The 13,024-nt window shown below is 48.4% G+C and overlaps 1 protein-coding gene across 3 annotated transcripts in view; it reads right to left on the bottom strand.

Moving 5' to 3' along the window:
- Nucleotides 1–13,024, bottom strand: part of LOC110519363 (alpha-actinin-2) — a 131,078-nt gene that overhangs the window by 77,052 nt on the left and 41,002 nt on the right. The window contains exons 10-11 of one of the 3 annotated variants that reach the window (XM_090217880.1): nt 4,389–4,619; nt 3,781–3,928 (exon numbers count right to left, since the gene is read on the bottom strand). In XM_090217880.1, coding sequence (XP_090074006.1) covers nt 3,781–3,928; nt 4,389–4,619 — 379 coding nt within the window. Of the gene's footprint in view, nt 1–2,638; nt 2,690–2,749; nt 2,935–3,780; nt 3,929–4,388; nt 4,620–13,024 lie in introns of those variants that run through there. The other 2 variants (XM_090217881.1, XM_090217882.1) reach the window with 2 other exon arrangements.

Raw genomic sequence — 13,024 nt, 5'->3', positions numbered from 1 at the left:
TCAGTTCAGATCAGTTCAGATCAGATCAGTTCAGATCAGATCAGTTCAGATCAGTTCATTTTATTGTTCTTATTCAGGAAATTGTCTCCCATCTTGAGCCCAGGACATCTCAGGTTGGTACTGCTGGTACGGTAAATTGTACTGACTGAATAGAGAAGTGGATCTCAAAAGTCTTCTCCGTGACCCCCAGCCGACCCCCAACCAACCCCCAGCCGACCCCCAGTCGACCCCCAACCGACCCCCAGCCTACCCCCAACCGATCCCAGCTGACCCCCAGCCGACCCCCAAACGACCCCGAGCCGTTCCAATATATTTAACTATTCCACAACTAGCTCACCTGATTCAACTGGTCAACTAATCATCAAGCCCTTTCACTGGGTCAATCAGGTGAGATAGTTCAGGACTACTGCTAAATAGTGAAAGGTCTGGGGGGGGTTCCCCGAGAAGAGGTTAGAGAATCCCTGGAACAGAGAGAGAACAGCCTCACCTACAGACCAGTTCTGGAGGGTAGTAACCATCTGGACTCACTTACAGACCAGTCCTGGACTCACCTACAGACCAGTCCTGGACTCACCTACAGACCAGCCCTGGTGGGTAGTAACCTTCATCTGGACTCACCTACAGACCAGCCCTGGACTCACCTACAGACCAGTCCTGGACTCACTTACAGACCAGCCCTGGACTCACCTACAGACCAGTCCTGGACTCACCTACAGACCAGTCCTGGACTCACCTACAGACCAGTCCTGGACTCACCTACAGACCAGTCCTGGACTCACCTACAGGACAGCCCTGGTGGGTAGTAACCTTCACCTGGACTCACCTACAGACCAGTCCTGGACTCACCTACAGACCAGCCTGGACTCACCTACAGACCAGTCCTGGACTCACCTACAGGACAGCCCTGGACTCACCTACAGACCAGTCCTGGACTCACCTACAGGACAGCCCTGGTGGGAAGTAGCCTTCATCTGGACTCACCTACAGACCAGTCCTGGACTCACCTACAGACCAGTCCTGGTGGGTAGTAGCCTTCATCTGGACTCACCTAAAGACCAGCCCTGGACTCACCTACAGACCAGTCCTGGACTCACCTACAGACCAGTCCTGGACTCACCTACAGACCAGCCCTGGACTCACCTACAGACCAGTCCTGGACTCACCTACAGACCAGTCCTGGACTCACCTATAGACCAGTCCTGGACTCACCTATAGACCAGTCCTGGACTCACCTACAGACCAGCCCTGGACTCACCTACAGACCAGCCCTGGTGGGTAGTAACCTTCATCTGGACTCACCTACAGACCAGCCCTGGACTCACCTACAGACCAGCCCTGGACTCACCTACAGACCAGTCCTGGACTCACCTACAGACCAGCCCTGGTGGGTAGTAACCTTCATCTGGACTCACCAACAGACCAGTCCTGGACTCACCTACAGACCAGTCCTGGACTCACCTACAGACCAGCCCTGGACTCACCTACAGACCAGTCCTGGACTCACCTACAGACCAGTCCTGGACTCACCTATAGACCAGTCCTGGACTCACCTATAGACCAGTCCTGGACTCACCTACAGACCAGCCCTGGACTCACCTACAGACCAGCCCTGGTGGGTAGTAACCTTCATCTGGACTCACCTACAGACCAGCCCTGGACTCACCTACAGACCAGCCCTGGACTCACCTACAGACCAGTCCTGGACTCACCTACAGACCAGCCCTGGTGGGTAGTAACCTTCATCTGGACTCACCTACAGACCAGCCCTGGACTCACCTACAGACCAGTCCTGGACTCACCTACAGACCAGTCCTGGACTCACCTACAGACCAGCCCTGGACTCACCTACAGACCAGTCCTGGACTCACCTACAGACCAGTCCTGGACTCACCTATAAACCAGTCCTGGACTCACCTATAGACCAGTCCTGGACTCACCTACAGACCAGCCCTGGACTCACCTACAGACCAGCCCTGGTGGGTAGTAACCTTCATCTGGACTCACCTACAGACCAGCCCTGGACTCACCTACAGACCAGCCCTGGACTCACCTACAGACCAGTCCTGGACTCACCTACAGACCAGCCCTGGTGGGTAGTAACCTTCATCTGGACTCACCAACAGACCAGCCCTGGACTCACCTACAGACCAGCCCTGGACTCACCTACAGACCAGCCCTGGACTCACCTACAGACCAGCCCTGGACTCACCTACAGACCAGCCCTGGACTCACCTACAGACCAGTCCTGGACTCACCTACAGACCAGCCCTGGACTCACCTACAGACCAGTCCTGGACTCACCTACAGACCAGCCCTGGACTCACCTACAGACCAGCCTGGACTCACCTACAGACCAGCCCTGGACTCACCTACAGACCAGCCTGGACTAACCTACAGACCAGCCCTGGACTCACCTACAGACCAGTCCTGGACTCACCTACAGACCAGCCCTGGTGGGAAGTAACCTTCACCTGGACTCACCTACAGACCAGCCCTGGACTCACCTACAGACCAGCCCTGGACTCACCTACAGACCAGCCCTGGACTCACCTACAGACCAGCCCTGGTGGGAAGTAACCTTCACCTGGACTCACCTACAGACCAGCCCTGGTGGGAAGTAACCTTCATCTGGACTCACCTACAGACCAGCCCTGGTGGGAAGTAGCCTTCATCTGGACTCACCTACAGACCAGCCCTGGACTCACCTACAGACCAGCCCTGGTGGGAAGTAACCTTCACCTGGACTCACCTACAGACCAGCCCTGGTGGGAAGTAGCCTTCATCTGAAACTTCTCAGCCAGGTGGTTGAGACGCTCCAGCCTCCTGATCTCACTCAGACCAGCCCTGGTGGGAAGTAACCTTCACCTGGACTCACCTACAGACCAGCCCTGGACTCACCTACAGACCAGCCCTGGACTCACCTACAGACCAGCCCTGGTGGGAAGTAACCTTCACCTGGACTCACCTACAGACCAGCCCTGGACTCACCTACAGACCAGTCCTGGACTCACCTACAGACCAGTCCTGGACTCACCTATAGACCAGTCCTGGACTCACCTACAGACCAGCCCTGGACTCACCTACAGACCAGCCCTGGTGGGTAGTAACCTTCATCTGGACTCACCTACAGACCAGCCCTGGACTCACCTACAGACCAGCCCTGGACTCACCTACAGACCAGTCCTGGACTCACCTACAGACCAGCCCTGGTGGGTAGTAACCTTCATCTGGACTCACCAACAGACCAGCCCTGGACTCACCTACAGACCAGCCCTGGACTCACCTACAGACCAGCCCTGGTGGGAAGTAACCTTCATCTGGACTCACCTACAGACCAGTCCTGGACTCACCTACAGACCAGCCCTGGACTCACCTACAGACCAGTCCTGGACTCACCTACAGACCAGCCCTGGACTCACCTACAGATCAGTCCTGGACTCACCTACAGACCAGCCCTGGACTCACCTACAGACCAGCCTGGACTCACCTACAGACCAGCCCTGGACTCACCTACAGACCAGCCCTGGACTCACCTACAGACCAGTCCTGGACTCACCTACAGACCAGCCCTGGTGGGAAGTAACCTTCACCTGGACTCACCTACAGACCAGCCCTGGACTCACCTACAGACCAGCCCTGGACTCACCTACAGACCAGCCCTGGACTCACCTACAGACCAGCCCTGGTGGGAAGTAGCCTTCATCTGGACTCACCTACAGACCAGCCCTGGACTCACCTACAGACCAGCCCTGGTGGGAAGTAACCTTCACCTGGACTCACCTACAGACCAGCCCTGGTGGGAAGTAGCCTTCATCTGAAACTTCTCAGCCAGGTGGTTGAGACGCTCCAGCCTCCTGATCTCACTCAGCAGCCACTCCTCATAGCCCTTCTCTGCCTGCTCCAGACCCGTCCACGCACTGGTGATGTCCTACACACACACACACACACACACACACACACACACACACACACACACACACACACACACACACACACACACACACACACACACACACACACACACACACACACACACACACACACACACACACACACACACACACAGGATACAGTTTAACAGTACAGTAAGCCCCTCCTCCTAGCCCTTCTCTGCTCCAGGCCCGTTCATGGTGGTGTCCTACAGACAGACAGACAGACAGACAGACAGACAGACAGACAGTGTGTGTGTGTGTGTGTGTGTGTGTGTGTGTGTGTGTGTGTGTGTGTGTGTGTGTGTGTGTGTGCGCGCGTGTGTGTGTGCGCGCGTGTGTGTGTGACTCACTGAGACCATGTGTCCCTCAGAGTGCAGGAAGTTCTCTGTGTGTGTGTGTGTGTGTGTGTGTGTGTGTGTGTGTCTGTGTGCATGCGTGCGTGCGTGTGTGACTCACTGAGACCATGCGTCCCTCAGAGGGCATGAAGGCAGGCCTGTTGGAGATCCTCAGCTTGGTCTGCAGGGTGTTGAAGTTGATCTCCAGCTGACACTTCTCCTGCACCTTGGGGGGTTTGTGTTGTCTACGGTAGTCTCTGAAGTCCTCCAGTTTACCACGCATAGCAGCCATGGTCGTCTCCGGGGACTTGTTCTCTAGCCAGGGGGTCATACGACGGATCCACTCCAACAGCTGTGGGAACACACACGTTCATCTGGACTCGCCTACAGACCAGTCCACACACGTTCATCTGGACTCACCTACAGACCAGTCCACACACGTTCATCTGGACTCACCTACAGACCAGTCCACACACGTTCATCTGGACTCACCTACAGACCAGTCCACACACGTTCATCTGGACTCACCTACAGACCAGTCCACACACGTTCATCTGGACTCACCTACAGACCAGTCCACACACGTTCATCTGGACTCACCTACAGACCAGTCCACACACGTTCATCTGGACTCACCTACAGACCAGTCCACACACGTTCAGTAACGCCATGACATCTTATTATTACATGGGTTATATGGAGGGTAACAATATGGAGGGTAACAGTATAGAGGGTAACAGTATGGAGGGTATTAGTATAGATAACAGTATGGAGGGTAACAGCATGGAGGGTATTAGTATAGATAACAGTATGGAGGGTAACAGTATGGAGGGTAACAGTATGGAGGGTAACAGTATGGAGGGTAACAGCATGGAGGGTAACAGTATGGAGGGTAACAGTATAGATAACAGTATGAAGGGTAACAGTATAGAGGGTAACAGTATGGAGGGTAACAGTATGGAGGGTAACAGTAATGAGGGTAACAGCATGGAGGGTAACAGTATGGAGGGTAACAGTATAGATAACAGTATGGAGGGTAACAGTATGGAGGGTAACAGTATGGAGGGTAACAGTATGGAGGATAACAGTATGGAGGATAACAGTATGGAGGGTAACAGTATGGAGGATAACAGTATGGAGGGTAACAGTATGGAGGATAACAGTATAGATAACAGTATGGAGGGTAACAGTATGGAGGATAACAGTATGGAGGGTAACAGTATGGAGGGTAACAGTATGGAGGATAACAGTATGGAGGATAACAGTATGGAGGGTAACAGTATGGAGGGTAACAGTATGGAGGGTAACAGCATGGAGGGTAACAGTATGGAGGGTAACAGCATGGAGGGTAACAGTATGGAGGGTAAGAGTATGGAGGGTAACAGTATGGTGGGTAACAGTATGGAGGGTAACAGTATGGAGGATAACAGTATGGAGGGTAACAGCATGGAGGGTAACAGTATGGAGGGTAACAGTATGGAGGGTAACAGTATGGAGGGTAACAGCATGGAGGGTAACAGTATGGAGGGTAACAGTATGGAGGGTAACAGCATGGAGGGTAACAGTATGGAGGGTAACAGTATGTAGGATAACAGTATGGAGGGTATCAGTATGGAGGGTAACAGTATGGAGGATAACAGTATGGAGGGTAACAGTATGGAGGATAACAGTATGGAGGGTAACAGCATGGAGGGTAACAGTATGGAGGGTAACAGTATAGATAACAGTATGAAGGGTAACAGTATAGAGGGTAACAGTATAGATGGTAACAGTATGGAGGGTAACAGTATGGAGGGTAACAGTATAGATGGTAACAGTATGGAGGGTAACAGTATGGAGGGTAACAGTATGGAGGATAACAGTTTGGAGGGTAACAGTATGGAGGGTAACATTATGGAGGGTAACAGTATGGAGGATAACAGTTTGGAGGGTAACAGTATGGAGGGTAACATTATGGAGGGTAACATTATGGAGGGTAACAGTATGGAGGGTAACAGTTTGGAGGGTAACTGTATGGAAGGTAACAGTATGTAGGGTACTTCTAACAGCATGGAGGGTAACAGTATGGAGGGTAATAGTATGGAGGGTAACAGTATGGAGGGTATTAGTATAGATAACAGTATGGAGGGTAAGAGTATGGAGGGTAACAGTATGGAGGGTAACAGTATGGAGGGTAACAGTATGGAGGGTAACAGTATGGAGGATAACAGTATGGAGGGTAACAGCATGGAGGGTAACAGTATGGAGGGTAACAGTATGGAGGGAGTATGGAGGGTAACAGTATAGATGGTAACAGTATGGAGGGTAACAGTATGGAGGGTAACAGTATGGAGGGTAACAGTATGGAGGATAACAGTTTGGAGGATAACAGTATGGAGGGTAACATTATGGAGGGTAACAGTATGGAGGATAACAGTTTGGAGGGTAACAGTATGGAGGGTAACATTATGGAGGGTAACATTATGGAGGGTAACAGTATGGAGGGTAACTGTATGGAAGGTAACAGTATGTAGGGTAACAGCATGGAGGGTAACAGTATGGAGGGTAACAGTATAGATAACAGTATGAAGGGTAACAGTATAGAGGGTAACAGTATGGAGGGTAACAGTAATGAGGGTAACAGCATGGAGGGTAACAGTATGGAGGGTAACAGTATAGATAACAGTATGGAGGGTAACAGTATGGAGGGTAACAGTATGGAGGGTAACAGTATGGAGGATAACAGTATGGAGGATAACAGTATGGAGGGTAACAGTATGGAGGATAACAGTATGGAGGGTAACAGTATGGAGGGTAACAGTATAGATAACAGTATGGAGGGTAACAGTATGGAGGATAACAGTATGGAGGATAACAGTATGGAGGGTAACAGTATGGAGGATAACAGTATGGAGGGTAACAGTATGGAGGGTAACAGTATAGATAACAGTATGGAGGGTAACAGTATGGAGGATAACAGTATGGAGGGTAACAGTATGGAGGGTAACAGTATAGAGGGTAACAGTATGGAGGGTATTAGTATAGATAACAGTATGGAGGGTAACAGCATGGAGGGTATTAGTATAGATAACAGTATGGAGGGTAACAGTATGGAGGGTAACAGTATGGAGGGTAACAGTATGGAGGGTAACAGCATGGAGGGTAACAGTATGGAGGGTAACAGTATAGAGGGTATTAGTATAGATAACAGTATGGAGGGTAACAGCATGGAGGGTATTAGTATAGATAACAGTATGGAGGGTAACAGTATGGAGGGTAACAGTATGGAGGGTAACAGTATGGAGGGTAACAGCATGGAGGGTAACAGTATGGAGGGTAACAGTATAGATAACAGTATGAAGGGTAACAGTATAGAGGGTAACAGTATGGAGGGTAACAGTATGGAGGGTAACAGTAATGAGGGTAACAGCATGGAGGGTAACAGTATGGAGGGTAACAGTATAGATAACAGTATGGAGGGTAACAGTATGGAGGGTAACAGTATGGAGGGTAACAGTATGGAGGATAACAGTATGGAGGGTAACAGTATGGAGGATAACAGTATGGAGGGTAACAGTATGGAGGGTAACAGTATAGATAACAGTATGGAGGGTAACAGTATGGAGGATAACAGTATGGAGGGTAACAGTATGGAGGGTAACAGTATGGAGGATAACAGTATGGAGGATAACAGTATGGAGGGTAACAGTATGGAGGGTAACAGTATGGAGGGTAACAGCATGGAGGGTAACAGTATGGAGGGTAACAGCATGGAGGGTAACAGTATGGAGGGTAAGAGTATGGAGGGTAACAGTATGGTGGGTAACAGTATGGAGGGTAACAGTATGGAGGATAACAGTATGGAGGGTAACAGCATGGAGGGTAACAGTATGGAGGGTAACAGTATGGAGGGTAACAGTATGGAGGGTAATAGTATAGATAACAGTATGGAGGGTAACAGCATGGAGGGTAACAGTATGGAGGGTAACAGCATGGAGGGTAACAGTATGGAGGGTAACAGTATGGAGGGTAACAGCATGGAGGGTAACAGTATGGAGGGTAACAGTATGTAGGATAACAGTATGGAGGGTAACAGTATGGAGGGTAACAGTATGGAGGATAACAGTATGGAGGGTAACAGTATGGAGGATAACAGTATGGAGGGTAACAGCATGGAGGGTAACAGTATGGAGGGTAACAGTATAGATAACAGTATGAAGGGTAACAGTATAGAGGGTAACAGTATGGAGGGTAACAGTATGGAGGGTAACAGTATAGATGGTAACAGTATGGAGGGTAACAGTATGGAGGGTAACAGTATGGAGGATAACAGTTTGGAGGGTAACAGTATGGAGGGTAACATTATGGAGGGTAACAGTATGGAGGATAACAGTTTGGAGGGTAACAGTATGGAGGGTAACATTATGGAGGGTAACATTATGGAGGGTAACAGTATGGAGGGTAACAGTTTGGAGGGTAACTGTATGGAAGGTAACAGTATGTAGGGTACTTCTAACAGCATGGAGGGTAACAGTATGGAGGGTAATAGTATGGAGGGTAACAGTATGGAGGGTATTAGTATAGATAACAGTATGGAGGGTAAGAGTATGGAGGGTAACAGTATGGAGGGTAACAGTATGGAGGGTAACAGTATGGAGGGTAACAGTATGGAGGATAACAGTATGGAGGGTAACAGCATGGAGGGTAACAGTATGGAGGGTAACAGTATGGAGGGAGTATGGAGGGTAACAGTATAGATGGTAACAGTATGGAGGGTAACAGTATGGAGGGTAACAGTATGGAGGGTAACAATATGGAGGATAACAGTTTGGAGGATAACAGTATGGAGGGTAACATTATGGAGGGTAACAGTATGGAGGATAACAGTTTGGAGGGTAACAGTATGGAGGGTAACATTATGGAGGGTAACATTATGGAGGGTAACAGTATGGAGGGTAACTGTATGGAAGGTAACAGTATGTAGGGTACTTCTAACAGCATGGAGGGTAACAGTATGGAGGGTAATAGTATAGATGGTAACAGTATAGATGATAACAGCATGGAGGGTAACAGTATGGAGGGTAACAGTATGGAGGGTAACAGTATGGAGGGTATTAGTATAGATAACAGTATGGAGGGTAAGAGTATGGAGGGTAACAGTATGGAGGGTAACAGTATGGAGGGTAACAGTATGGAGGGTATTAGTATAGATACCAGTACGGAGGGTAAGAGTATGGAGGGTTACAGTATGGAGGGTAACAGTACGGAGGGTATTAGTATAGATAACAGTATGGAGGGTAACAGTATGGAGGACAACAGTATGGAGGGTAACAGTATGGAGGGTAACAGTATAGATAACAGTATGGAGGGTAAGAGTATGGAGGGTAACAGTATGGAGGGTAACAGTATGGAGGGTAACAGTATGGAGGGTAACAGTATGGAGGATAACAGTATGGAGGGTAACAGCATGGAGGGTAACAGTATGGAGGGTAACAGTATGGAGGGAGTATGGAGGGTAACAGTATAGATGGTAACAGTATGGAGGGTAACAGTATGGAGGGCAACAGTATGGAGGGTAACAGTATGGAGGATAACAGTTTGGAGGATAACAGTATGGAGGGTAACATTATGGAGGGTAGCAGTATGGAGGATAACAGTTTGGAGGGTAACAGTATGGAGGGTAACATTATGGAGGGTAACATTATGGAGGGTAACAGTATGGAGGGTAACAGTTTGGAGGGTAACTGTATGGAAGGTAACAGTATGTAGGGTACTTCTAACAGCATGGAGGGTAACAGTATGGAGGGTAATAGTATAGATGGTAACAGTATAGATGATAACAGCATGGAGGGTAACAGTATGGAGGGTAACAGTATGGAGGGTAACAGTATGGTGGGTAACAGTATGGAGGGTAACAGTATGGAGGGAGTATGGAGGGTAACAGCATGGAGGGTAACAGTATGGAGGGTAACAGTATGGAGGGAGTATGGAGGGTAACAGCATGGAGGGTAACAGTATGGAGGGTAACAGTATGGAGGGTAACAGCATGGATGGTAACAGTATGGAGGGTAACAGTATGGTGGGTAACAGTATGGTGGGTAACAGTATGGAGGGTAACAGTATGGAGGGAGTATGGAGGGTAACAGCATGGAGGGTAACAGTATGGAGGGTAACAGTATGGAGGGTAACAGCATGGATGGTAACAGTATGGAGGGTAACAGTATGTAGGATAACAGTATGGAGGGTAACAGTATGGAGGGTAACAGTATGGAGGATAACAGTATGGAGGGTAACAGTATGGAGGATAACAGTATGGAGGGTAACAGCATGAAGGGTAACAGTATGGAGGGTAACAGTATGGAGGGAGTATGGAGGGTAACATTATGGAGGGTAACAGTATGGAGGATAACAGTATGGAGGGTAACAGTTTGGAGGGTAACTGTATGGAAAGTAACAGTATGTAGGGTACTTCTAACAGCATGGAGGGTAACAGTATGGAGGGTAATAGTATAGATGGTAACAGTATAGATGATAACAGCATGGAGGGTAACAGTATGGAGAGTAACAGTATGGAGGGTAACAGTATGGAGGGTATTAGTATAGATAACAGTATGGAGGGTAAGAGTATGGAGGGTAACAGTATGGAGGGTAACAGTATGGAGGGTAACAGTATGGAGGGTATTGGTATAGATAACAGTATGGAAGGTAAGAGTATGGAGGGTTACAGTACGGAGGGTAACAGTACGGAGGGTATTAGTATGGATAACAGTATGGAGGGTAACAGCATGGAGGGTAACAGTATGGAGGGTAACAGTATGGAGGGTAACAGCATGGAGGGTAACAGTATGGAGGGTAACAGCACGGATGGTAACAGCATGGATAACAGTATGGAGGGTAACAGCATGGAGGGTAACAGTATGGAGGGTAACAGTATGGAGGGTAACAGCATGGAGGGTAACAGTATGGAGGGTAACAGCACGGATGGTAACAGTATAGATGGTAACAGTATGGAGGGTAACAGCATGGAGGGTAACATTATGGAGGGTAACATTATGGAGGGTAACAGTATGGAGGGTAACAGTTTGGAGGGTAACTGTATGGAAGGTAACAGTATGTAGGGTACTTCTAACAGCATGGAGGGTAACAGTATGGAGGGTAATAGTATAGATGGTAACAGTATAGATGATAACAGCATGGAGGGTAACAGTATGGAGGGTAACAGTATGGAGGGTATTAGTATAGATGACAGTATGGAGGGTAAGAGTATGGAGGGTAACAGTATGGAGGGTAACAGTATGGAGGGTATCAGTATGGAGGGTATTAGTATAGATACCAGTACGGAGGGTAAGAGTATGGAGGGTTACAGTATGGAGGGTAACAGTACGGAGGGTATTAGTATAGATAACAGTATGGAGGGTAACAGTATGGAGGACAACAGTATGGAGGGTAACAGTATGGAGGGTAACAGTATAGATAACAGTATGGAGGGTAAAAGTATAGATAACAGTATGGAGGGTAACAGTATGGAGGGTAACAGTATGGAGGATAACAGTATGGAGGATAACAGTATGGAGGGTAACAGTATGGAGGATAACAGTATGGAGGGTAACAGTATGGAGGATAACAGTATGGAGGGTAACAGTATAGATAACAGTATGGAGGGTAACAGTATAGATAACAGTATGGAGGGTAACAGTATGGAGGATAACAGTATGGAGGGTAACAGTATGGAGGGTAACAGTATGGAGGATAACAGTATGGAGGATAACAGTATGGAGGGTAACAGTATGGAGGATAACAGTATGGAGGGTAACAGTATGGAGGGTAACAGTATAGATAACAGTATGGAGGGCAACAGTATGGAGGATAACAGTATGGAGGGTAACAGTATGGAGAGTAACAGTATGGAGGGTAACAGTATGGAGGATAACAGTATGGAGGGTAAGAGTACGGAGGGTAACAGTATGGTGGGTAACAGTATGGAGGGTAACAGTATGGAGGATAACAGTATGGAGGGTAACAGCATGGAGTGTAACAGTATGGAGGGTAACAGTATGGAGGGAGTATGGAGGGTAACAGCATGGAGGGTAACAGTATGGAGGGTAACAGTATGGAGGGTAACAGCATGGATGGTAACAGTATGGAGGGTAACAGTATGTAGGATAACAGTATGGAGGGTAACAGTATGGAGGGTAACAGTATGGAGGATAACAGTATGGAGGGTAACAGTATGGAGGATAACAGTATGGAGGGTAACAGCATGAAGGGTAACAGTATGGAGGGTAACAGTATGGAGGGAGTATGGAGGGTAACATTATGGAGGGTAACAGTATGGAGGATAACAGTATGGAGGGTAACAGTTTGGAGGGTAACTGTATGGAAAGTAACAGTATGTAGGGTACTTCTAACAGCATGGAGGGTAACAGTATGGAGGGTAATAGTATAGATGGTAACAGTATAGATGATAACAGCATGGAGGGTAACAGTATGGAGAGTAACAGTATGGAGGGTAACAGTATGGAGGGTATTAGTATAGATAACAGTATGGAGGGTAAGAGTATGGAGGGTAACAGTATGGAGGGTAACAGTATGGAGGGTAACAGTATGGAGGGTATTAGTATAGATAACAGTATGGAAGGTAAGAGTATGGAGGGTTACAGTACGGAGGGTAACAGTACGGAGGGTATTAGTATGGATAACAGTATGGAGGGTAACAGCATGGAGGGTAACAGTATGGAGGGTAACAGTATGGAGGGTAACAGCATGGAGGGTAACAGT

This window comes from Oncorhynchus mykiss, chromosome 23, assembly GCF_057628025.1.
Source record: "Oncorhynchus mykiss isolate SJ-2025 chromosome 23, ASM5762802v1, whole genome shotgun sequence".
Lineage (NCBI taxonomy): Eukaryota > Metazoa > Chordata > Actinopteri > Salmoniformes > Salmonidae > Oncorhynchus > Oncorhynchus mykiss.
Note: the sequence above shows the minus strand (reverse complement) of the source record. Positions and strands in the feature narration are given on the sequence as shown.